Genomic DNA, 26,443 nt, shown 5'->3' on the forward strand with positions numbered 1-26,443 from the left:
GAGAGCGGTACTCTAGAGATTGGGCGGGACAAATACTGAAACACTCACTGAGAACAAAGGAATGAACATCACGCTAGTAAGCTACTGATAAACACTGACCTCGGTACCGCAGTGGAGGCAGTTTATAACCAAATAAACGAATACAGTGATTTACAGATAGCAGGAGACCGAGTCAATCTGAAAGGTGACTAATCGGCTTCAAAACAACTACCCATACTGCCGTTTTCTATTTTGGTCCTGCTGAACAGCCTTTATCTCTACAGTGATTCACTTGACCTTAATAAAGTCTGAGGAAGTAAACTGAGGAAACGCTAATGAGGAAATTCTTCAACAAAGATATTCTGAGAATAGTTTTTTTAAATCTCCATCAAGGTAAACTGAACTCAGACGTGAAGGTTAATGTGACTACAAATGCATGAATATTTAATAAGGTAATCGCTGAGTCAGTTTCTGATTGGTTGTCCGTTGCTAAACAACCCGCTGATACATTTTAGCAACCAAGTCGATTACTGTACACATTTAGCATCTTAATTCGGGGTTAAATTATGACCAAAGGTTAAAAGCTGTGCGAACGCATTGGTGGCCTTATCCCGGGATTTAAAAAGACGTTATCACAGGGTTAGTGTAAGTGTACTATCAAAAGCTCTTCTTTAAATAGTTTAACGAAAGAATGAAGTGATACCTGCATCACCTGAGCGCTGGCTACACCGTGTGCGTCATGCGTGAGGGGCGGGGCCTATGATATCTCCCAAACAGTTACACTCGGGAGCCAGAGCGGCGCACGGCAAACATCAAGCGGGCAAGAACGAACCAACTAACGAACTCGTTGTCACGGTTGCTTTAACTGAGAATGTCTTTGGGTGACCAGCAGTGGTATCCCACTAGCGTTCAGGTAACGGTGCTCAAAGCGCGAAACCTGCGGATCAAGGGCAAAAATGGCACGAACGACGCCTATGCCATCATGCAGGTGGGCAAGGACAAGTTTTCCACCTCGGTAGCGGAGAAATGCGTCTCGCCGGAGTGGAAGGAGGAGGCGACCTTCGATCTGCCGCCGAACTATCATGGGGACGCGGAGCGATGCACGCTCTACATCATCGCCATGCACAGAGCCCTGGTGGGGCTGGACAAGTTTTTGGGACAGGCTGTCATCAACTTAGTGGACCTCCACGGAAACAGATCACGCAAAAAGACCGAGTGAGTGTCATTTTGTTCTATGGGGAAAGAAGTTTGTTGTGTGGGTGTTCGAGTTGTGTCATAATAACATTCCATCATGACTCTAAACTGATATAAGCTACCAAACAGTTAATCATAGTGTGTTTTGGTCTCTTTTGCATGGGCTGGTTTCAGTTCTCCGCCCTTGTAAAACAATATTAGGCAAGCAGAAGTACACTTCGCCTCCTGGGAGTTCCTATGTACATTATATAATAATTATTCACTTCATAAAACGAGTGATCACTGATGGTGTTTAGTAAAAACTGATGGGGAAAACGTATAAAGGAGTTGTTTTTAATTAAGCTATTTCACAAGTTCAAAGTTATATTTGGGTACAATCTAATTTGTGTATTTGTTTGATTGTTTATTTTACTTGTTTTTTTTTTGTTTTTTGTTTTTTTACAAAAATGTTTTTGCCACTCAGTATGTCAACAAGACATGGATTGAATGAATTGATGTGAATGAATTAATGAACACTACAGGATGTTTCCAAACATATTTTGATTGAATTTGCAAATATTAATATTATTGTTTTTGGACCTTGTATAGAAATTTTCTAAAAAAAACAAACATTTAATTTACAAAATCAGTGACATAAATGTGATGAAATAAATGTCAATTTCAATAAGATTTATTTTGATAAATAAATTAATGGCAATCAAAGTCATGAAATGTTTTGTCCCCTGTATACAAATCAGTGGCAGTCAGTCATGGCCAAAAGTATTGGCACCCTTGGTAAATATGATCGAAGAAACTGTGAAAATTCTCTGCATTGTTAATCCTTTTGTTTTAAAAAAAATCACAAAAATCTAACCTTTCATTGGATAATAAGAATTTAAAATGGGGGGAAATATCATTATGAAATAAATGTTTTTCTCTCATACGCATTGGCCACATTTAACGGCACCCTTTTATTCAATACTTTTTGAAACCTCCATTTGTCAGTTTAACAGCTCTGAGTTTTCTCCTATAACGCCTGATGAGGTTAGAGAACACCTGACAAGAGATCAGAGACCATTCCTTCATCCAGAATCACTCCAGACCCTTTAGATTCCCAGCTCCATGTTGGTGCTTCTTCTCTTCAGTTCACTCCTCTCATCTTCTATAGGGTTCAGGCCAGAGGACTGGAATGGCCAGCAGAAGCTTGGTTTTGTGCTCAGTGACCCATTTTTGTGTTGATTTTTAGCTTTGTGTTTGGATTATTGTACGGTTGGAAGATCCAAACATGGCCCATTATAAGATTTCTAACAGTCAGTCACTTATTGATTTTTTATCTGTTGGTATTTGATGCCATGTGTCTAAACAAGATGTCCAGGACCTCCAGCAGAAATATAGGCACACAACATCAAAAATACAGCAGTATATTTCATTGTACACATGGGGTACTTTTTATCCCTGTGTTCACCAAACCCATCTTGAGTGTTTGCTGCTAAAAAGCTCATTTTTTAGTTTCATCTGACCATAGAAGCCAGTCCCATTTGAAGTTCCAGTCGTGTCTGATAACTGAATATGCTGGAGTTTGTTTTTGGATGAGCGAGGAGAATTTTTCTTGAAACCCTCCCAAACAACATGTGGTGATGTAGGTGCTGTTTGACTATTAAATTTTTTTTTTAAGGTTTTCTGAGACTCAACTATTTTCTGCAATTCTCCAGCTGTGGTCCTTGAAGAGTCTTTAGCCACTCAAACTCTCCTTCTCACCGTGCATTAGGACGATATAGACACAGGTCCTCTTCCAGGCAGTTTCGTAATATTTTATGTTGATTGAAAATTCTTAATTATTGCCCTGATGGAGGAAATGGGAATTTTCACTGCTCTAGCTCTTTTCTTAAAGCCACTTCACTAATTTGTGAAGCTCAATTATCTTTTGCTGCACATCAGAAATATATTCTTTGGTTTTTCTCATTGTGATGGATGATTAAGGGAATTTGGGCTTTGTTTTCCCTCCTATTTATATTTCTGTGAAACAGGAAGCCATGGCTGGATAATTTCATGTTCATAATCCCCCTGGAGTGCTCAAAATTGTGAATATGAATGGGAATATACTTCAGAGATATTTTACTCATAAGAATTTCTAGGGCGTACCAATAATTGTGTCCAACGTGTATTTGAGAAAAAAACATTAATTTCATAATGAGATTTTCCCCCATTTTAAATGGTTTTAGTTCAATGAAATGTTAGATTTTTGTGATTATTATTATTATTATTTTTTTAAATAAAAGATCAAAAGGATTAATAATGCAGGTTTATTTTCAGAGCCAATACTTTTGGCCATGACTGTATATATATATATATATATATATAATGTATGTATGTGTGTGTGTATATGTATGTATTAATATAAATATGTATATTAATATAAGTATATATGACTTTCATGTTCTTTTCACATATTTTCAGATTGCTTTCCTCTGTGATTTGAATATACTTTATTTATGAACTATTTACATTGATAAATAGCAATACATTAGTTTAATAGCAGTCATGAAAGTATTATGAATTTGTCTGAACATAATTGACTCCATCATACATCAGTACAGCTACAGCAGATACATGTATACTTTGTTTCTGTAAAGCGGTTGCATTATTCCCAGTGCTCTCCCATTTATATTGTGTTGTATGGTGTTCTTTGATCTCCTTCCAAGAACAAACTACACGTCTACTGGACTGCTTTGGAGGCATCTGTCTAGCCTGGTCAGAGCTGTCATGAGGTCATGAGGACTTCAGCAGTTTACTTTAGTGTAGTCAAACCTACTAATTAGTCTAAGGTTGCTAAGGTGTTCAGATTGTTGCTGTGTAGGTGCTAGAGTGTTGCAAATATGACCCAGAAAATATTGTCACATGAAGGACAAAAAAACAAACAACCTGGGGATAATTTTTATTTATTTATTTATTTAAAAACAAATAATTGTTCCTAACCCTGAGTAAAAATGTTATGTCCGAATGGTAGAGCTGGACCTTAAATTACAAGAATTATTTCCATGGAAAATGTATAAATAGGCATAGATTTTGGTAGGAAACAACACAAACTTTGTACAGTTTTCTTTTCTTTAAAAGAAGAAACCTTTTCTTTAAAAGAAGAAAGAGACCTTTTTGTTATGGTTTCAATTTAGGAGTTGCTTGAGCTTCATTTTTCTTTAGCTCTTTGGAAATGAGGGCTGCTGCTCATATTCAAAAACAGAAGGTGTGTGAGTTTCACTTGATTTGCATATTAGGCCAGTTTACTGATTTGTCCAGTCCACTTCCTGTTCTGGCCTTTGAGAGAGAGAAAGGGAAGTGTTAGAGCTGTATTTTTGCTTTAGGTTTGGTCATAGGGGCATTTTGTGGTTTGGCAGCTGTGGCCTTCAGTGTTCGAGGTCCTGCCATTTGTCCTTGTTGTGTGGCATTTTTGCTGCAGATTGTCAGGCCAGTTTGATTCATTGCTCCATCAAGGTCTGCTTGTTTGGACTTTTTATTTTTCCATTCGTACTCATTCTGTTTGGACTAATGGAACACACACATGACTTGACCATGACCATGTTTGGTTTACTTGTTTTGCATTTGAATGCTTTGAAAAGCCCCCTCAAGAACAGAAAAAGTTCAGTATAAAATAACATGTTGTTTTATTATAATTATCATTGCTGTTATTTTTATTATTACAACTTGAATTACAAGACCCATCATGGTCATGTGATTTTAAAAATGCCAGCATTGATGAGAGTGAGTTTAACTTAATGTAGAATTACTTTTTTTACATTATTTTTTTCTTCAGCTAGGATAATTCATACTATCATAATTAGGCCGACATAAAAATGTGTGTCCCATGAGCCCTTTTAAGTCATTATAGTTTTACTTAGCTGCAGAACAATTATTAAAATCAGGAGCAACTGGTTAGAACTTCATCAGCTGATCCTTTCATTTTTCTTGGGTCAGTTCATGTTGTTTTCCTCAGATGTGTTCTTCTGACAAATTTTAGTTTATCATTCAAAGCAAGTAAATGGCACTAATAGTCCCAATAATAATCTCACACAACCAGTCTAACTGTATTACAAATAATGACGTTTTTACATTCCTCTCCACCCATCCCAGCCCAGTATAACAAGACCTTGCTAGTCACTAACTGACAGGCGTGAGTGACACCCAAGGTTTGGCTAATGGTGTACATTAGTGTTTACTTTCTATAACCTATAAGAATAATGTGTGTGTGTGTGTGTGTGTGTGTGTGTGTGTGTTTGAGAGAGACCGAGAACACCGTGTTCTTTTCCTTCGGTAGATCTGGTTTATGCAGTTTAGTATCTGAAATAGCAGTAAACACTGGAGATACACAGTTGATCAAATTAAAACCAAAAGCATATTATGACCTTTTGCAAAGAAAAGGTCTTCAAAATTAATTTTTAAATGGCTTTGTGTGGAAGCTTGTTTCCACTATACGGAATAAAAAATAAAATCGGTAATTGTGACTTTTTATCTGACAATTCTGAGTTTATATTTTGCAATTCTTAAAAAAAAACAAAAAAAAAAAACATTAGTATTGTGAGATATAAACTCAATTGCGAGGACAAAAAGAGTCAGAGTGGTTAGGGGAAAAAAAAAATCACAATTACCTTTTTATTTTTTATTCCATTATTATTTTTCAAAGCTTATAGCTATGCAGGTGTATAAGAGTGAGTAAATTAGGATAGAAATATGTAGCAACTGAATGAAAAATCCAATGTTCAGTATAATAATGCATAAACTTACTATGATAAAATGTTATTTTATATATATATATATATATATATATATATATATATATATATATATATATTTCTTTTTATTATTCTTTTTTTTAAGTGTTTGTTCTTCAATGGAAATGAGGGCTGCTCTTTATTCAAATACAGAGCCTATTATTTGCCTTTTAGTTTGCCTTCCTATTATGGTTCAGAACAGAGAGAGAAAGCGACGTGTAAGACCTGTTCATTTGCCTTGGGTTTGCCCCAGTTCACATGGTTGTCATTTAAAGCAGGTGTGTACTGTGCCTGAGACTCACGTAATTGTGAAGTATGTTAATGGTTTTGACGTGACTTTAAACCTACGTGGATACACTCAAAGAAAGTAAAAGTAGAATGCAAAGCTTCTTATGATGTAATGGGATAATAATGTAAACACTTAATATATGTGATTGTTTTGATGCAGGTCTTTTCTTAAGTATCACAGAATGACTACATTTATTGTTTGTCCCACAGATCTGATCAGACTATCAGTAATCTGTTAGCACTTGTGTGTCTTATTCTTATTCTTATTCTTATTAAAGGTTTTATCCAAACTAAATTTCTCAAATACAAGTACAGGGTCATTCTGTGTCAAATCAACCACTGAAAATAGGTAATATTCAACAATCTGAAAATGTAGCCTCATTGAGATCCCCATATCTCTGGGACTGAATGATATAAGGCCTTGAAAATGGAGATTTCAAAAGAGAAGTTTATGAAGAACTAGAATCTTAAATCATATTGCTATATCTTTAATATGTCCTGAGTTATAGGCACGCAAACTTTGGAAAAAGAATATTTATGGCACTATTTATGGTATATTCAATGCAGTTGTTTTGACAGAAGGAAACGAGATACATTTTTAGTTTCAACGTTATTTGTTCTTCAGACATTCCTCTTTAAAAGAAAAGAAGTATCGTATTTTTGCAAATTGACCCACATTTGGTTTTTGACCACTGAAAATGTGTACATTTTGACAATTTACTCCTGGAGCCATATGTAAACAACGCTTGATCTGTGCTGATTTCTCTCCTGATTCAGACAAGAAGACTTTTTCACTGGAGAAAGGACTTATTTTAGCTGGAAGCAATGGTTTGAAGTTAAAAACAAATTCTTACAAACAAGTAAAAACAGTCATGTGGATTATTGTGAAGTTTTTATCAGCTGTTTGGACTCTCATTCTGACGGCACCCATTCACTGCAGAGGATCCATTGGTGAGCAAGTGATGGAATGCTAAATTTCTCCAAATCTCTTTCTTCGTGAAGAAACAAACTTATCTGCATTTTTAATGGTCTGAGAGGGAGTACATTTTAAGTAAATTTGCATTTTTGGGTGAACTGTTCCTTTAATAAAATGCCTTAGTATCAGATAATATTGACGGTCTGAGATGTTGGCACTGGCTTCATTATAATAATGTGCACTGCAAGCAGTTTGTAATGTTTTGCACATAAAACACAAGGCATGTCTCTGTCTTTGTCATTCTTTCTCCCTCTCATATACGTTGATACGAGGGATTGAATTTTGCCTCCTCTTTTTCTTCGAGCTTGCTGGTGTCGTGTTACTGTCCTACTTCAGGGTAATGTTGATATGGCAGCTTTGACACTAAGGTGCAGGCCAGCTGATCACTGTCTCTAGTAAAAGAATTTAATAGAGGACAAAAATGATTTATTAATTGTGGTTTTCATAGAAATACTATATTGATAATACTAACTTTAAAACAGTTCTGATCTTAAATGAATATGGCATTTTTTTCCTCTTCCTAAGGCTGTCACGTTTTTGCACCTCTCCAGTTTTCGACTCTCCGATATCAGACTGAACCCATATTTTTTGTTAGTCCAGGTCCATGTGGACTAAGGTGTGGTTAATTTCTTTACCTCTGTGGATCAGTTTTCTAATTATTTAGCTGTGCCTTTATCTAGGCCGACTTTTCCCGTGTCATATGGCCTCTAAATCCCTTTATGAAATCATTTGTTATCCCATAAATAAAAGAGCAGATGAAACTTGCCGCACCAGTTTGTTTTGCAGTCTCACAGTGGCTGGGTCCGTGGTTTAGTATTTCTCTGTAAACATGGTTTTGTGTACCAGATACAACTAAAAGGAATCGGTGAGAACTCATGGTTCCTGTTAACCCTTATGTGCTCAATTCACACCCAGGTTAGACTAGTTTAATATAAATTTAAATGAATTAAATAAAAATTATTTAAATTTAAACCAGCATAAAGTCTAAACTGATTATATTTTTATTAATTTTATTATACATTTTATTATTTTTTATATCGTTTTAATGTATTTTGTTTTCAGTGAAGATTAAATACTCGGCATAGCTCTGTGTTTCTTTTAATTATTTAAAGGAATCTCTCCTCTATGAGCTTCTAAGTTGTTTTTTCCCCCCAGAATTCTCAGTTTACAACCTCTAATTTCTAAAAAAAATTTGAGTAATTAATTTAATTGTGACTTTTTATCTCACAATACTGACTTTTTTTTTAAGCACAATAATTGATTATAAACTTGTTAGTTAGCATTCTGCTAAATATGCACTTACATAATCATTATATTTTTTGCTTAACCTGTGCTGTTGGAATATGTTTTTCTAACTACTTAAATGCTCTAATGTTTTTATTTAAATAACAAAATGGAGTGCAAACATAATTATCATAGTCATTAAATATAAAAACGGTGTTATGTACAATTTAAATGTTTGAATACAATTCGGTTTGATTATGTTGATTATTATACCTAAATATAAATAGCAATTTCATTTGGACTCTGTTGTTAATTTGAATCTTTAATATTATAGCAATGTGCGGTTTCATGTAGCTTACAGCTTTAGTTGAGAGATTTTCTTTCCTTAAGAAAAAATGACATGTACTGTGCGTGTTTTATCTAAATGAATCGATACTGAATCGAGCATATGAAGTAATCCAATTGAATGGTGAAATCTGTGTCAATACTTCAGCAAATGTATACATTTGTATTGAAACACAAATGCCAGGACTGAATGCTGACCCCTAGTAACCTTGCTGATAGTATATAAAAGTAGATGAAGGCTCATCCTGTATGTGGATGAAATGCTCACTTAAACCAAACATATTTCATCTTCATAATGTGAATCTAGATGAAATTATTTGGTAGATCAACTTCCTGGAGTTCTGTGTAAACGTGACCAGTGTGATAGCAGGCTGTTCCTGATGGTTAATGATTGCAGCTGAAGTTGGATTAAGAGCAGCACTTGTTTGTTTAAGTTTGTTTTTCTCTGTGTGAAGAGATAAAGCCTCAAGCATTGCCGCGTGTGGGGGTGTTGGCATAGCTCAGAGGAATGCGTAGAATGAAGCCCATTTGTCAAGTTATTTTAATGTGGTCTGATAACTGAGAACTTTCAGGCATGACTGTTTGAATCGATTCCTGAGAGCTGTGAGAGAATGATGTATTAAGACATTAATGCTTGTGAAAGTGACTAAAAATGGCTTTTACTGCAAGGTGACCTATTAAAAGATATATAGGTGTAGTTGTAGATAGGCTGTCTATTTTAGATGAAATGTTTTGTACTGAGTTTGTCAGGTGTCTGTTTACATTCCGTTTGGTCCAAACAAACTTCAGAGCAGAAGATAATGTAAAGAGACTTGAGATATCTTGAAAGAACTTTCCTTATCTAATTCCCTTGAGCTTGGATTGCTGATAGGCACAATTTCCCGTCTTTCTCCACCCTGAAACTACAGATTTGAGTTTCCTGCTGTGGTTTGAGTGTAAGGTCCACTAACGGACTGATAGTCTGTGTTTCCTGGCCTTCCTGGCTGCTTCAGTGTTTCCCATTTCGATGTGATTCCAAGCATCCTATAATTTTTTGCATTACAGTCAATGCTATTTTTTTAAGAAAACCATAAGCTGTAACCATGAAGTGTTTCTGCACTTTAAGACTGAAAATTGTACCCACATTCAGGGCTAAATAAGAAGATAATAAGTAAAGATTATATATAGGTTTTGAAATTATGATATTATAATTGACTTTTGTGAGGAAACAGCTGATCACTTTATGAATTAACAACATGTCCATGAATCTTCAAGGTATTTACCATTAAACATTCATTTTTGAGTTAACTATATTTGGAAATACAACAAAAAGAGAAGTCACACAGAATTTTATTTTATTTTTATAGTATCTGCAAACCATGATTGACTGTCATAAAAGCCTTTCAGTGATTCATTAGGTTAAATATTAACTAATGTATTTAATTCTAAGCTGTTATGTTTGTATTTATTTATTTTGCAAGTTCTGATTGGCCAGTAAATTTAAAGATTTAGTTGCCAAATTAGCTGGTGCAGTGATGGGGGGAAAAAAAGAAATAATAATAATAATAATAATAATAATAAAACTAAACAGTCTTTACTCAGAAATTGCTAGTAATTTTACATATAATTACAAAGAATTGGCAAGTAGCACATTGAATTAAATCTAACATTTTGAAGTACAAAGACAAATAGTATATTTTCTATCTATCTATCTATCTGTCTATCTATCTATCTATCTATCTATCTATCTATCTATCTAAATTGACACCTTTTGCCTTTACATTTCTTTTTCTATACAAATATGAAATTGACAAAATAAATTCTTTACAAAAAGAAAAATTGCAACAGGCTGGAAATTATATGGCTATAATATAACTTATTATTAACTATAATAATTTATAAACACACTTTTGCTGGAAAATGATTGTATTTGATGCACAACCAAAGGGGGGGAAATGCTTTCATGAGTTTTTCATTAAAATTGTAGTAGCAGTCTGTCCAAAAGTTTCATCCTGTGGGGGTCCAAACAGAAATGCTTGGAATTCTGCTGCAGCCGCTTCCTCTGATCACATGCCATGTTTAATCAGGAGCCGCTGTTTGGTGTCAGTGTGACTGTAGACTACCCATGATCCCTGTGTTCAGGAGTCTATTATGACAACAGTGTGGGTGGATAATGGCATGTTCATGATTACACACACTGAACTCCAGAACTCTCCCACCTGCCGCTCTGCTGAACAAGACAGGACAAGCGAAAGCTAAACAAAGATGTTTTCCTTTATTTCATCAGCAGCCGGGCTTCTGTGTTTGTATCATTTACTGGTACAGGGTTCAATTCCCAAGTGAAATTCCAGCCTTTCTATTCATACAGTAATTTAGTTTTGAACCTGCTACTATTTGAAACATTGAATGAAACTGATGTAATTTTCTATCCATCTTTTACAATAGCAAACCATTGTGAAACTACAAAAGATATTATTCTTTTCCCCCTTAATCACAGATGTGCACATTTGGGAGAATGTTAGATTTATGTATTACACGACTCTCTAGGAATATTTAGTTCTAAATGGTCAATTGAGCATTGTTTTTTATGTTCTCACATAATAAAATAAATAAAATTAAAATAAAACTATTTCACATCTGTTTATTTACTTGTTTGGTAAGTAGCCATGCAATATTCTACAACCATCCAAGGATTACGGGGTTATTTTTTTTAAATTTTCTACAAAAATAATTTTTATCCTTTAAAAAATATTTGCAAAAATTGTTTTACAAAAGACAAAAGAAAGTTTTCAATGAAGCATATGTGAAATGCTCCCAAAAAGACATGTAAATCACAAATTACATTTGTGACTGATGCAGTATTATTTTTATACCGTTTATTAATATTTTGAATTCGCTTTTTTATATGTTCAGTATTTATTTTTTTCATTTTAGTGTATGTTTTAGTAATTATGTGCTTTTGTCTTTTTTTTATATTCCTATGTAGCTTTATTTTAGCTTCCAAAGCAACATTTTTTTTTTTTTTTTAAGATAAAGTTTTTAAAGTTTAAAATCTTCATCTAATATTTATATTTTATTTCAGCCTTATTTCAATAAAACAACAACAAAAACATTTTAGTATTCATTAATATTAAAATAATTTTCATGTGTGTTGAAAGAAAGGCTTTGGATAAGCTAAAATTAATTAATTAAATAAACATAAAATAAGTGATAATCGTAAAATAAATGATAATTCTTAACAAAAGCAGAGCACAACTGTCATGCAATCTAATGAAGATCTTGTTTGATTCTCTTTGCAGCTGGTACAAGCTGGTGGATAAGAACGGGAAACAGGAGAAGGACCGAGGGGAAGTTCTTCTGGACATTCAGTTCATGCGGAACAACCTGACAGCCAGCATGTTTGACCTCTCCATGACAGACAAACCTCGCTCTGGCATCGGCAAACTCAAGGATAAGATTCGTGGTAAGAAGAAGAACGGCCTGTCGGATTCAGCCTCTGCGATCGTGCCGTCTTCAGTGGGAACAGACAGTGAAGGGGAAGGAGAGGGCGGTTCAGACAATCCTAAGAAGAAATCAAAACTCAAATCCTTGTTTGGACCAAAGACAAACCTCCAAAGGAATGTGTCCCAGTCCATGTCAACCCTGGGCACCCTGCCTGAGAAGAACAGTCCACTCAGCAGCAGCAGATCGTCCGGCCTTAATGTGGACTCTCCTGATGGTAAGGTCATAGGTCATCTTTTCCAAAAATATTTTTTCCTTTTTTTTTTTTTTTTTTTTTTTTAACTAGGTAGATTAAGCTTTTAAATATCTGCTTTGAATGTTTTTCTTTTTTTTTCAGTTGACATAAAAAATATTATTTACATTTATCATGAAAAAAAAAGTGTTCAGGTATTTAAGCCACAGTTTATACAAACATATACTTGAATCAGTTCAAACTATTAATTTCTAATTATTTTTCATTTATTAAAATCAATTGTTGTAGTACAAATAGGCCTATAAACTACTCTACAAAATAAACTACGATTTAAAAAAAATATTTTTGAAAGAAGTCTCTTATGTTCACCAAGGCTCCATTTATTTGATGATTAAATACAATAAAAACAGTAATATTGTGAAATATTATTACAATTTAAAACTAATGTTTTCTAGTTTATTATTCTTGAAAATATTATTATTCCTTTGATGCAAAGCTGAATTTTCAGCATCGTTACTCAAAGTCTTCAATGTCACATGATCCTTTAGAAATCATTTTAATATGCTGAATGGCTGCTTGATTCAAGAAAGACAGAATACTTTATATAATTTTTAAGGGCATTTTTAACGTTTGTACAGGTTTTTGATAAGTAATACTATTATTGGATTAAGCTCTAAAAGGTCTGCTTTGACAAGTTTGAATACAATTTTTGCTTGATTATCATGTATAAAAAGTATTAGAAGTAACTTAAGCTGCAGTTAATATTCACCTTTACACATCAAGAAGTCACTGAAAATCATTTTTTGTTTTTTATAATACAGTTAGACATTTATAAATGTGGCTTAAGTTTCTGACAGTGTTCAAATAAATTTTGGACCTCATTTACATTGCAGTTTTAATACATATTGTCCTCCTCTCTTGCAGTGAAAAAGAAGTTTAAGATTCTGGGACACAAGCGCACTGAGAGCTCAGATAGCAAAGTGTCTCTTGGCCCCTTTTCTCTTCTGAGCCGCTCTAAGCAAAACATCCAGGAGCAGAATAACCTCTGTATCAATGGCAGCCACGTTTATGCAGAGGAACAAGAACCTAAAGCTAATTTTGGCTCCACACTCAGTCTGAACAGCTCAGGAAAGGGTTCAGTAGAGGATGTTCGTAAATACCACAAACGAAATGCGTCCGACATCTCCATCGACTCACTTAAAGGCCTGAGTATCCCCTCATACAAGCCTGAAGTGCAAGACAAAGCTTCTCTTGTCCCACAGCGCCCTCTAGAGGACAGGAGTCATGTAGAGGTGGAGGAGAGGGGTAAGAAACCTGAAGGAAGAAGCCTGCAAGAGATGCTGGACCGACAGGAAGAACAAGAGCAAAGGAAGCAGCAAGAACAAGAGAGAAAACAAGAGGAAGAGAGGAAAAGTAGGATTGAAGAGCAAGAGAGGAAGCGCAAGGAAGAGGAAGAGCTGCAGAGGAAGCGGCGTGAGGAGGAGACGCAGCGAGTTGAAAATCAGCGGAACCAGGAGGAGACCAGAGTAACCGATCGGCTCTCTTCTCTCTTTGGCATTGGAAAGAAGAAGGAGGAGAAGAGAGAGGAAGCTATGAATGAACGCAAACATCTGGATGTGCCGTCCTCTATAAACCCATTCGAAGACATTCCCCTCACCCCAGATACTCCATCCTCTATCCCAGAAGAGGGGTCCACGGACCCACGGAGGGGCGTCAGGACCACCCTCACCCCAACGCCACCCGCTAGTGCTTTTCCCAGCCGCACAGCAAAAGTGTCTGCAGTCAAGCCAAGGTGAGTGCTCATGTGCTTGAATAACTTCCATCCATCCAAGAGTGTATACTATTTAAGGCTAGAAGATTTATTGCATATTTACTATATTATTAGCAAAGATTTTTCTAGCAGTATTGTGATGATTTTAATCCAATTTAATTGACCAATACAGTTCCTGTTTGGTAGACTAGTTTAACCAGTCCTGCGCGGGTTTTGTTTGGTCATTCAAGATGTGGGTGATTTTTATTTTCTTCAGTAGAACAGTAAAGATTTGTAGCTGAAACTGTAGCCCTTCATGTTTCATAAAATGCAAGACAGCAGCTGCACCCATTTTTAGAGTCAAAAAAGCATATCAGGCAACGCATATACGGTATATTGAGTTCTTATGAAGCAAAACGATCGATCTTTGCAAGAAAATCAACATTATTTACTACATTATTACCTGTAATCTATACATTTTAATTTGATTCTGTAGCCAACTCATTTAAAAACACAAAGACCACAATCCAAACCACATCCACATTAAAATAAATCTAAAAACTGATATCCGCAAGGAAGTTTTGGAGGGCTCCTGCCCAGCGTGGCCATTACAGTCATGGACAAAAATATCGGCACCCTTGGTCAATATGTTCAAAGAAGGCTGTGAAAATTAATCTGCATTGTTAATCCTTTTGATCTTTTATTTAAAAAATTCACAAAAATCTAACCTTTCATTTAAAATGGGGGGGAAATATCATTATGAAATAAATGTTTTTTTCTCAAATACACGTGGGACAGAATTATTGGCACCCCTAGAAATTCTTATGAGTAAAATACCTCTGAAGTATATTCCCATTCATATTCACAATTTTGAGCACTCCAGGGTGATTATGAACACGAAATTATCCAGCCGTGGCTTCCTGTTTCACAGAAATATAAATAGGAGGGAAAACAAAGCCCAAATTCCCTTAATCATCCATCACAATGAGAAAAACCAAATAATATATTTCAGATGTGCAGCAAAAGATAATTGAGCTTCACAAATTTGTGAAGTGGCTTTAAGAAAAGAGCTAGAGCAGTGAAAATTCCCATTTCCTCCATCAGGGCAATAATTAAGAATTTTCAATCAACATAAAATATTACGAAACTGCCTGGAAGAGGACCTGTGTCTATATCGTCCTAATGCAAGGTGAGAAGGAGAGTTTGAGTGGCTAAAGACTCTTCAAGGACCACAGCTGGAGAATTGCAGAAGATAGTTGAGTCTCAGGGTCAGAAAACCTTTAAAAAATTGTCAAACAGCACCTACATCACCACATGTTGTTTGGGAGGATTTCAAGAAAAAATCTCCTCGCTCATCCAAAAACAAACTCCAGCATATTCAGTTATCAGTCACGACTGGAACTTCAAATGGGACTGGCTTCTATGGTCAGATGAAAGATCTCACACTCAAGATGGGTTTGGTGAACACAGGGATAAAAAGTACCCCATGTACACAAAAATGGGTCACTGAGCACAAAACCAAGCTTCTGCTGGCCATTCCAGTCCTCTGACCTGAACCCTGTAGAAAATGAGTGGTGAACTGAAGAGAAGAAGCACCAACATGGAGCTGGGAATCTAAAGGGTCTGGAGTGATTCTGGATGAAGGAATGGTCTCTGATCTCTTGTCAGGTGTTCTCTAACCTCATCAGCCATTATAGGAGAAAACTCAGAGCTGTTAAACTGGCAAATGGAGGTTTCAAAAAGTATAGAATAAAAGGGTGCCGTTAATTGTGGCCAATGTGTATTAGAGAAAAACATTTATTTCATAATGATATTTCCAAGCTGATATTTTCCCAATGAAAGGTTAGATTTTTGTGAATTTTATTTTATTTTTAAATAAAAGATCAAAAGGATTAACAATGCAGATTAATTTTCACAGCTTTTTCACTTCTTTGATCATATTTACCGAGGGTGCCAATATTTTTGCCCATGACTATATGTGTGTCATTATGGCAGACTGAAGTGACTTGATAAATATTAAAATGTATGAAAGGTGTATGCCTACATAAAATAAAATAATATGAAAAATGAACATTATTTGACATTTAAAAATAGCCTTGGCTATTTATCCCGCAGTACATCTGTGCCTGTTGATTTGTTTTTTTTATAATGGCAAGTTCAGAAGCAAAAAAAGAGCATTAGAGCTGGTAAGTTTTCTTTCATTAAACTGTTTTTTGTAAAAATATAAGCAGATAAATATTTCTGTGTATTACTGTGCATTATATTGCTGCCTAAAAATAAAATGTTTTAATTTAGATGTTACCTTGTATTCAAGGAAATGGAAAAAACACCTTAATTATCAAAATTCTTGCATTATACACTAACTGTTTTCAGTAAAAAGGTTTCTTGAGCAGCAAATCAGCATATTAGAATGATTTCTGAAGAATCATGTGACACTGAAGACTGGAGTAATGATGCTTTGATCACAGGAATAAATTACATTTTAAATTATATTCTAATAGAATACAGTTGTTTTAAATCACAATGATATTTCACAATATTAACGTTTTTACTGTATTAAAATAAAAAATGAATGCAGCCTTGGTGAGCATCAGAGACTTTTTAAAAAATACATTACTGACACCAAAAGTTTTAATGATTAGTGTACATTATGAATCTGCTTGAATAGCGTGACTGTTTGGTTCAAACAGAGGAGCACATATTTCTATACTGTACGTCTGATGCACTCTCTTATTAATTACGAGAATTTTGAACACTTGAATGTTTTGTTTTTTATGCTACTAGGTTTGTAAGCTGTATTATATTCAGCTTAACTCATGCTGAGGCTGCATGCTAAATAAGTCAGGCTGCTCTGTAATGCAGTTAGCATCTTGCCACCTGAGAGCTGAGGAAAACCCATGCTGAAACTCGACTCCTCTCACCTCTGTCTGCTCCACTGCTCTTAAAGGGGAACTCTGTTATTTAGACAAACCATTTCAACAGATGGTTAATAAAAGAAGATCTTAAATAAATTGCACACACTTACAGGTCAAGAGAGTAAGTGCACAAAAATTGCTACATTTTCCACACTGAGGTCATTACGGAAAGTGTTGCACATTCAAACCTCCATTAGCTTTTAGCGTTTTCGTTCTTTACTCTCAGCACAACTGTATCCCATTGTAAAAGTGTGGGGTGTATGTGGGGGGTTGTCTGTCAAGATGGAATGAGATCATTGTTTTTCTACTAGACATGGGGCTTCAGGTATCGCTGAGTTTCATGCCCATGGGTGAAAGTGGAGCCTGTTGAATCACAGTGATTGTAGTCTGTCTCTTATGTGAAATTGGTCGGGCCATCATTTATTCACGTTTTCAACAGCAATTGATACCTCTTTGATTCGTAAATGAACTTACAAATAAACTGCTCTTCTTTAAGTCTTTAGTTGAGTGTTCATAAAGTGACCGAAAACAGGCAAAATAGACAGATTTTCACCTGAGCCACCTACTTCAAATACATACTAAATATAGTCCATTGTATAATTACTTTAGGCATTGTTTTTTTTTTATGATCATAAAGTGTACTCGGCATAGGTTTCATTGTATTGGATGATTTGCATTTTATGCAACTAACTTAACCTGTTTGGCCGAAGGCATGTGATTGGTTAATGGAGGAAGGAATGTGCACTGGATCGTCAAGTGCTGATCTTCTGGTTTGGAGTGAAACAAGTTGTAAAAGATGATGAGTTTGTACTCTTCCAGACAGTGACTAAGCGACATTGTCTTAAGGAAAAAGTCTGTAGAATTACTTTTTTTGTACTGGGAGTTTTAGGATTTTAGGAACTTGTGTCTTATGATTAACTAATATGGTGAGTAACTTTTTTTACAGAAGCTGAGAATAACAAGAGACAGGAATATGGTTTAGTTGTGTTTGTTTGCGTAGAACTTCGAATCGGAAGTGCGCAGGGTACATTTCCTTATATCAAACTGTTTAAAGTCTTTAAAGAAAGAAAGATTAATAGTTCGATATAACAATAATAGTAAATGTTTTTAGTAAAAGTTTTATATATAGATATAATATGTGTGTGTTAGTTTTTTAAATAAATGCTCATTTTTGTCACATGATTTTTGATAAGTTTTTGATTTTTGATTTTAGGAAATCCACTTAAAGTAACCTAGCAAGATGTGACATTTTTTATGTAATTTAATAGTTAGAAAGACATTGTTTCTATTATGTGATGAATGTTCAGTTGTTCATATAAAGTGTGAATGTCAGGCATTGAGTTAGGATAGGCAGGGGAGTCATGTGTTGTTTGTATTAAATGGATTTCAGTTGCATGTAACAGTGGCGGCTCGTGGGTTTTAAAATAGGGGAGGCACACTAATTGGTCTGGAGATCCATGCTGATTAATATTAGTATTTTCTTAACCACTTTAAAATGGCTTTTTGGTTGCTTTTAGTCAGAAAACGTAAAGAAGCAAAATAATATAATTTCACTTACGTGGCCTATCACTTGAAGCAAATATCCATCCCTTCTTAAAAGTCCATGTTAAAAGAGAGCTGCCTGTTGTGCCATTTAATTAAGCCGACTGCTGTAGCCTATATCCAGCTTAGTTCTCCCTTTATTTTTAATTTGGGTCGCACTTTATATTAGGTGGCCTTAACTACTATGTACTTGCATCAAAAAAATAAGTGCAATGTACTTATTGTGTTCATACTGTATTTCAAAACACTTTTGCTGCTATTAAGGTGGGATATGGCTAAGGATAGGGACAGGTTAAGTGGTATGGGTAGGTTTAAGGGTGGGTTTAGGTGTAAGGGATGGGTCAACAGTGTAATTATAAATGTAATTACAGATGTAATTACATAAAGGTATTATTAACAATATAAGTACAATGTAAGAACATGTATGTACACAATAAGTGCATTGTACCAAATTATTAATTTAAATGTAAATACATAGTAGTTAAGGCCACCTAATATAAAGTGGGACCTTAATTTGTATATACACTGTTTGAATGACAGCTTGGTAAATCTGTTGGCGATCAAAAATTCAATATCGCTACTCATCATAAGTAACTTAATTACTTCGTACATTATCAGCTCGGCGGGAGACGTTGAAACTAATATCACTTAATTTACGTCTCTATGATGATTGGTTGATATACCATATGGTTACGAGGTTTCTTTTTTTTTTTTCTAACGGAGGCACGAGAGCTCAGCGCTCCAGTAGCTGGCCTCCCCCTCCCCTTCTGTATCACTTAGCAGTTGTAATTACATCAGCAGATTCGGCACATTTGCGTTTCGTGATCGAAAAGCGGCGCTTTCCAACTTCAGTAGCATGTTATGATATTACAGCTGTTAAATTAAAAAAAAAATAATTTATACACATTTTGAAACATGAATTGTAAATTTTATTAGCATTAAATCGTAGTCCTCCTCCCATTTTCACCTCAATTTTTTGAGCCGCCACTGGCATGTAATGCCCAGCAGAAACATATCGGAAAACATATTGGATTGTAAGCGCTGTTTTAGCCGTAAGTTGACCATTTTATGTTTTTTACTCTTTGGCAGATTGGCTCTGAGTGTACTGCCTGAAACAGATAATAGCCGTACCCAATCCCCCTCAGACTCTGTAGACAACCAGAGCGCAATCCACGCTTCTCCACTTTCCCCATCCCTCTCTACTGATCCATTTGAGTCTTTTGGTATGTTTTCCGATCTTCATTCTTCTCTGGCACCTGCTAAACCTCCGAGAACCTTAAGTGAGTTAAGTGAGTCCAGCATGGAAAACCTCTCAGCTCCCAAATCTGACAAGAAGCGAAAGGCTCCTCTACCCCCTGGTCATCTTGGGGACTCGTCTAAGACTGAAAGCCATCCTGATAATGGGGGACAAGGGCATACCCAGAACTCCAAAGATAGGCCTGTTTTTCCGCTCCCAGACTATGAAACCCTCTATCCTAAGAAGAGGCATGGGGTGATGGGTCAAACACATTGGGACCACCTCGTTGCAGAGGTAAACCAAAGAAACTGGGATTTCTCAGAAGAAATAAATGTAGATGGACCTGAGAGGCCGATGCCAAATAAATCTGCGATCTTAAAAGACAGAACCTCGGTGAACCTTAACCAGCACCAAAGAAATCATGAGGCACCTCCCCCTGCCCCAGCAAGGCACAAAGAGGCACTCATTCCACCCAAAGCTCCTGCGACACCAGAACCGTCTGTTGAGACTAATGTCCAACATGGTCATAACAGAGAGTCTTTATATGCCACCGTCAATACGCCTAGAAACTCTGCTTCCAAGAACTTGGAAAACAATCCACCTCCCGCTGTCCATAGTAGACATGTACCTCAGGAGACGGAAATGAAGTCTCCGACTCCTGATGCCATTACCCATCAACTCTCCCAGTCAAAAGAGAAGCCTACACCAGCTGCCAGATCCATACAAAATGTAAATTCAAAGACTGATGATGTGGCTAAAGAGATGCCTTCTGTCAAACCCAGACAACAGTCATTAGTCAAGGACCCAGTCAGACAAGTCCAACCAGACAAGCAGGTAACCAATCAACCCATGACATCAGAAAACAACAAAGCTGAGAAACCACACAAGGGCCAGAAGGGAAGCATTTCCACAGATGGGTTTGACGACGTAGACATCCTCAAAAGTGCTGAAAGTCCAGAAGAACTGCATTTGGGGAAACTGGCTAATGAACCTGAGGGGAAGGGAATGATTGATCTTGACCCATTCCCAAATGATAACCTACTATCTAAAGATCCTTGGGCTTTACCGCAGCAGACCACAAATGAAGATGACCTGTTCACTAAGGGTCCAAAGCAAATGGGAAATCTTGAAGATCAGACATCAACCTTTGATAAGAAAGATAACAATTCTGCAAACAAAGGTACAAATGATCCATTCACAAACCTTTCAGAGAAAAGCAAATCACCAAAATCAGAGCATGGAAAACAATCACCCAGCTTCACTGAACAAGCCAGAGCCTCATTTCAAAGAAATTTTTCGCTTAGAAAGAAAAATTCATCTCGCCAATACACAACTACTGGAAAAGCTGGTACAGAGAATACAAGTTTGGCTATATCGGTTTCTCAGTCTTCACAAGATGCTGAAGATGTTGAGCTGACTGTAACCAGTGTTGCTCCACCAAGCAGAACTGATCCCACTATAGTAACATCTGAATCCCCTATAGGGGGCAAGACGACTTTTCGCGCTTGGGTCTCGCCATCAGAGGCTCAGCCAGTTGCTCTGCAGAATGGTAGTGGAAGTGCAGTTTCTAATTCAAGAAGGTGAGAAAAGTTCTCCCGACCCCTACTAACAACTCCTTGAACTCCTCTAACAGTCTGTCATCCCTGTTGTGCTAAACCCATCGGCTTTCAAATCAACAGCTGCTATTTACCTTGAATCAATCTCTGGTCTTGCTAGATTAAAGGGTATGTTTTCTTCAGCATTTGTTTGATTGGTTGCTTAATGGTTGGTTACATGGATCATGGGATCTTGAGGGTCGGGATTGTGGGCTTGGGGTTTTGCTACTGATTGCTGCTGTTGGTCGTTCAAAATGTAATGGTCTTGAAGGACTTGTGTAAATGGCAATAGGCAATATCTCAAATAATACAGGGGTTTCTGTTTTGTTATTGTAGGCCATATTAGATTTTCTTCACAATGTGTACATTTTCTGAAACTGAGTCCATATGAGAGGCTGTAGATGTGAGATTTAATGATGTACACATTAAAGTTTACATAAATTTGATGTATACAAGACTAGTTCCATGTTAATATATACTGTCATGAAGGCACGAGTTTGAGTTTGTTCTTGAGATCATGTTGTTTTGTGGGATATTTGCATAATTCTTGATTGCTTTGCCACAAAGGTGCTTATATTTGGGTTTTGTTTCTCTGCTGTACTTTTATTGAACTTTTGGTTTTGTTGGGTATTCCACATTGGGTGAGTTTGGAATGGTTTACTATCACATGCCAAGAACTGCTTCCTGCATATTAGAGATAGGGCTGTGCGATATGACGATATATATCGGATGGACGAAATAAAAAGTCTATCGTTTCACATTATGTTCTATCGTTTATTTCGTGGTGTCGCAAAATACATTGTGTTATGGTAATACTTTTTAATCATTTGGATGACTGAGATCTTTACACACCACCACGGGGCATGAAGGGGAGACAGAACCAGGTGGAGAACGACCAGAGCTAAACGAGGGACTACATCTGTAGCATGGGCACATGTTTGTAATCACTGCAGTTTTAAAACAACCGATTTTAAGCCGTTGAAACACAAACAACAGAGCTATATGCGTGCGCCGTCTGTTTCTTTGTGAGAGCATCGCGCTTTTTCTTTCTTTTTTTTTTTTTTTTTGCCGCTTTATTGGCTTTGAACGATTACATAAACACACACATATGCGTCAGAATTCCTGTCTTGGCAAGTATCGTCACAAAGACAGCGATTATTGGTCTTAAGAGAGAGCAAACAGCTGAAGGAGAAAACGCATATGTAACAGTATATTGGATCCGGACTTCGGTCTTAAAACTGTCCAATATTCGTTCTTTCTGCCATTCATATTAATCATAGCACATTGCTAGAAAATCTGTCACTGCTCTTGACTAAATCACTTTTATAACTTTAATAAGAAGAAATAATAATAATAATAAAAAAATAATGGTATATTTATACATGTATAGAATCTATATATAATACACGTGTTAATTATATCTATCATAGATAGATAGATAGATAGATAGATAGATAGATAGATAGAATTAACACAGTGAAGACTAATTAATTTACACAATGTATGTAGCGTTTCTTATTGTAGTTTTTTTTTGTCCTATTGCTTGCAATTAGTTTCTTATACTTATTTCATCACTGACTGTTTATTTATTTTCAATGAGCTTGAGTTTTTCTTCTTTTTTTTTAGGCTTGTATTAGTTTGATATTGACATTGGACAAGGATTATGAAAATTCTATGGTATCAAAGATTTTAATATCATAAAAACCTTTTTAAAAGATTTTTTCTTTTTTAAACTATATCGTGATATATGTCGTTATCGTGATATAAAATGAGTCATATCGTGATATAAGATTTTGGTCATATCGCCCACCCCTAATTAGAGAGTATATTTATTGTACTGCATTCATTATTTACATTGTGCTAAAAGTTATGTAGTATGCTACAAACATTTGGGAAACTGTGTCATGTGCTACATTTGTCACTTGACGCATTAATTGTATGTTTATATCAGCAGGTGGTGTCTAGTTTTCATTGGGGAAAAATACTGTAGATACAGTGGTTTGAAATGTTTTACTTTTTAAAATGTCTTCACGTTTTGGGAGTCATTCATTTCTCCTGGTCAAACACATTATATTGTGGAATGCAGTATTCCATGCAGTGTGCTCTGGTTGTACAGTATACTGCACATTTTAGCAAATGTAGATCCACTGTGCATACAGAAAATGCACATACCCAGTACTGAATTCTTTGTATGAAATGAGTAAAAAAGTATGCCTTTCCAAACATACCCATGTCTCCTTAATCGAACGCTATCTTCAAGGGCCCTTGTTCACTTAATTTGAGCATTTTTTAAATGGTTTGTTTTATTGTTAAAATGTACCTGCTCTTGGATTAAGGAACATGCTGTTGTCAGCAGTCAAGTTTTCATGTTCATTGCAGTAATATGTCCGTCTCCCTTCTTACTCAGGCCTCACCCAGTGAAACCCATGAGCACCGAGAGCCTGTCATCCAGTGTTATCGCTGTCGGGAAAGACCCGAAGACTATCACCATCAAGGAAATGGCTGAGAAGTCAAAGGTACAGTATTTTGTACATTGAAGAATCATTGAAAGTTGTTAAAAATCTAAATCCACAAAGTAACACAAATGAAAATATGAGAATTAAAAGTTTTGTAAAGAAAATCATATATAGGCACAATTTGTCAACTCAAATTTTTGCATTTTTGTCTACTCCAATTTTTAAACATAAGTATCAACTAAATATGAATATTTAATCATGCATGCTTTTCATCCTATTTTAAAATTTAGATTAGAGTTGCCATCATCTAACACTTAAGAGTTAAAAAAAAAAAATGTATGGTAATAATCAATTAATGCTGAAAAATGGATATTCATACAATCAAAATACTGTACACTATAATGTTGTGATGCCAGCTTAGCATTTAAAAATTATTTTAGTTGACTAATTCCACTTATGTAGACAAAATGGTTACAGAATTTTAATATCGGCTCGTTTTTAAGATCATGAAAAACATCAGTCAAGTGTTCCCAGACTGTTCATTGGTATACGAGTTGACCATTTTTTTTTTTCCTCTCTCTTCCTTCATTTCACTGCATGTTATCCAGACTGTAGATAGCGGTCCGTATACTCAGCTCACACAGGAGGAACTGATCACACTGGTGGTAAAGCAACAGACCGAGCTCTCCAAGAAAGATGCCAGGATCCTGGAGTTGGAGAACTACATTGATAACCTGCTAGTTCGCGTCATGGAGGAGAAACCAGCCATCCTGCTTTCACTTCAATCCAAGTGTTAGGGTTTGATCCTAACATCTGATTTAACCGTGCAGATCACTACACTGAGACACCTCAATATTGTGGAATTTGGCTGATACAGCCAGAAGGATTTTGAAAGCAATATCACATCTCATAATCAGTTGATTTGCTCGAGTATTTAACGCTTGTAGAGTTGCTGGCATATGTGCATTCTGATTTCATCACCAATATCATACAAATAACTTATTTTTACAGAGTGGATATGTATAGTATATCAAAGCCGACAATAATTGTGCAGTCTGTCTGATCGCCCTTTAATAACTGGATGCTGGGGTATCGTTTTTGTTTTGTTGGAGCATGGTACAATCTCCTCCTGAGAAGCTTCCCAACAGCTAACACATCATATTTATTGATCATCGCAGTTTTCTGTGCATCTTTCCATTTAAGAGAGGGCTTCTTAACGCATTATTTATTGCAGTCTTAAGCTTGAATTTGAAGATTTCCTTCTTCCTGAAGTGATTTGTGTTTAGATCCTGACTGCTGCCTTGAGTCTTGATCAGAATGCTTCATTAGTGTTAATGCAGCCTTATGTCTGTTGGGCATCAAATCAAGGTAAAAATCCTCTTACTGTTTAGGAATGTAGACAATAAGCACTTTTTACTTGAACAAGGTGTTTAATTTATGAAGGATAGTGTTTTTATATTAAGTAATTATCTAAAATACCCTATAGAATTACCTCTGTTGAAAAGCCTTAATGAAGAATTCTTTTTCTTGGCTGTTACACACACTTCTGCATATGTAAAGCTCTGCTGGTGTTCGAATACAATTCATTTTTATTGCCCTGGTCAATAATTACTACATATTTAAATGTTTCTTTTTTTTCAGCTGAACTGGCAGTCAGCTGTTGAATCAGCATGTTTTCTGCTACATGTCAAACTGCATGTTTGTTTTATGTTGTAGTGATTTTGACCAAGGATTATTAAGCGTTCCTTGAAGACGGTCTTTTGAGCACAATGTGCATACTGTGACATTCTGGGGTTCTGTAATGAACAAGCAATAACTGTGTCTGCAGGATTTTGTTTCCTGAATGTCAGGTAATGTGGTACTTTCATCTTTTCGACATATCATGTAGTCGTTTGACGTCACTGTCTGCAGAGTGTTGTTGAGAGCTTGTCTGTTGTGAAACCAAAGATCTGTGATGTAAATCTGAAGTCTTACCCTACAGTACTCAAAATCTGCTTCCCACTCCCTCTTCCATTTTTCTTCTACTCATGTTTTTAATCAGTGAGTAAACATTTAACCATTTAAATGCCTATGGGGAGAGAATGGTCCCTCTGACGAGGATGGAGGAATTAACTGTATGTCTTGTATATATTTGCTTGTCATTAGTCTTAAGTTGATTCTGTTGTGAGTCTCAGTTTTCTGTGTTGCTGTTATATATTCAGTCATGGGAACCTTCATAAGAGCTTCTGCTGTGTTCGTTGAAGTGTTGTCAATCAGTTTGAGTATCACTCACAGCATTTTCACTGTTATCAGGTTCTGCAGACTCCAAACTCTCCTTTGTCTGAATTTGAATGAGAAGCCTTAATAATTATTGCTGATGCTATGCATATATGCACAAGATATATTTTCTAGACCTGTGCCTTCTCTTTTTATTCATGATTCCATGTCATTAAGACATGAATATAATGGTTTGTTCCTTTACTCCGATACTTGCAGAAATGTAATTTTGATTATGCCTCAATTCATTGAATAAACTTCGCTGAACCCA

At 35.8% G+C, this 26,443-nt stretch overlaps 1 protein-coding gene across 1 annotated transcript; it reads left to right on the forward strand.

Moving 5' to 3' along the window:
• The first annotated feature begins 104 nt into the window (after positions 1-104).
• Positions 105-26,443, forward strand: rab11fip1a (RAB11 family interacting protein 1 (class I) a). The gene is made up of 6 exons (XM_058785137.1): positions 105-1,194; positions 12,027-12,445; positions 13,346-14,213; positions 19,718-21,445; positions 23,868-23,976; positions 24,525-26,443. Exons 1-6 carry the CDS (start codon positions 851-853, stop codon positions 24,711-24,713), a joined length of 3,657 nt encoding a protein of 1,218 aa, XP_058641120.1. The 5' UTR covers positions 105-850; the 3' UTR covers positions 24,714-26,443.

The sequence above is a fragment of the Onychostoma macrolepis genome, chromosome 08 (genome assembly GCF_012432095.1).
Source record: "Onychostoma macrolepis isolate SWU-2019 chromosome 08, ASM1243209v1, whole genome shotgun sequence".
NCBI lineage: Eukaryota > Metazoa > Chordata > Actinopteri > Cypriniformes > Cyprinidae > Onychostoma > Onychostoma macrolepis.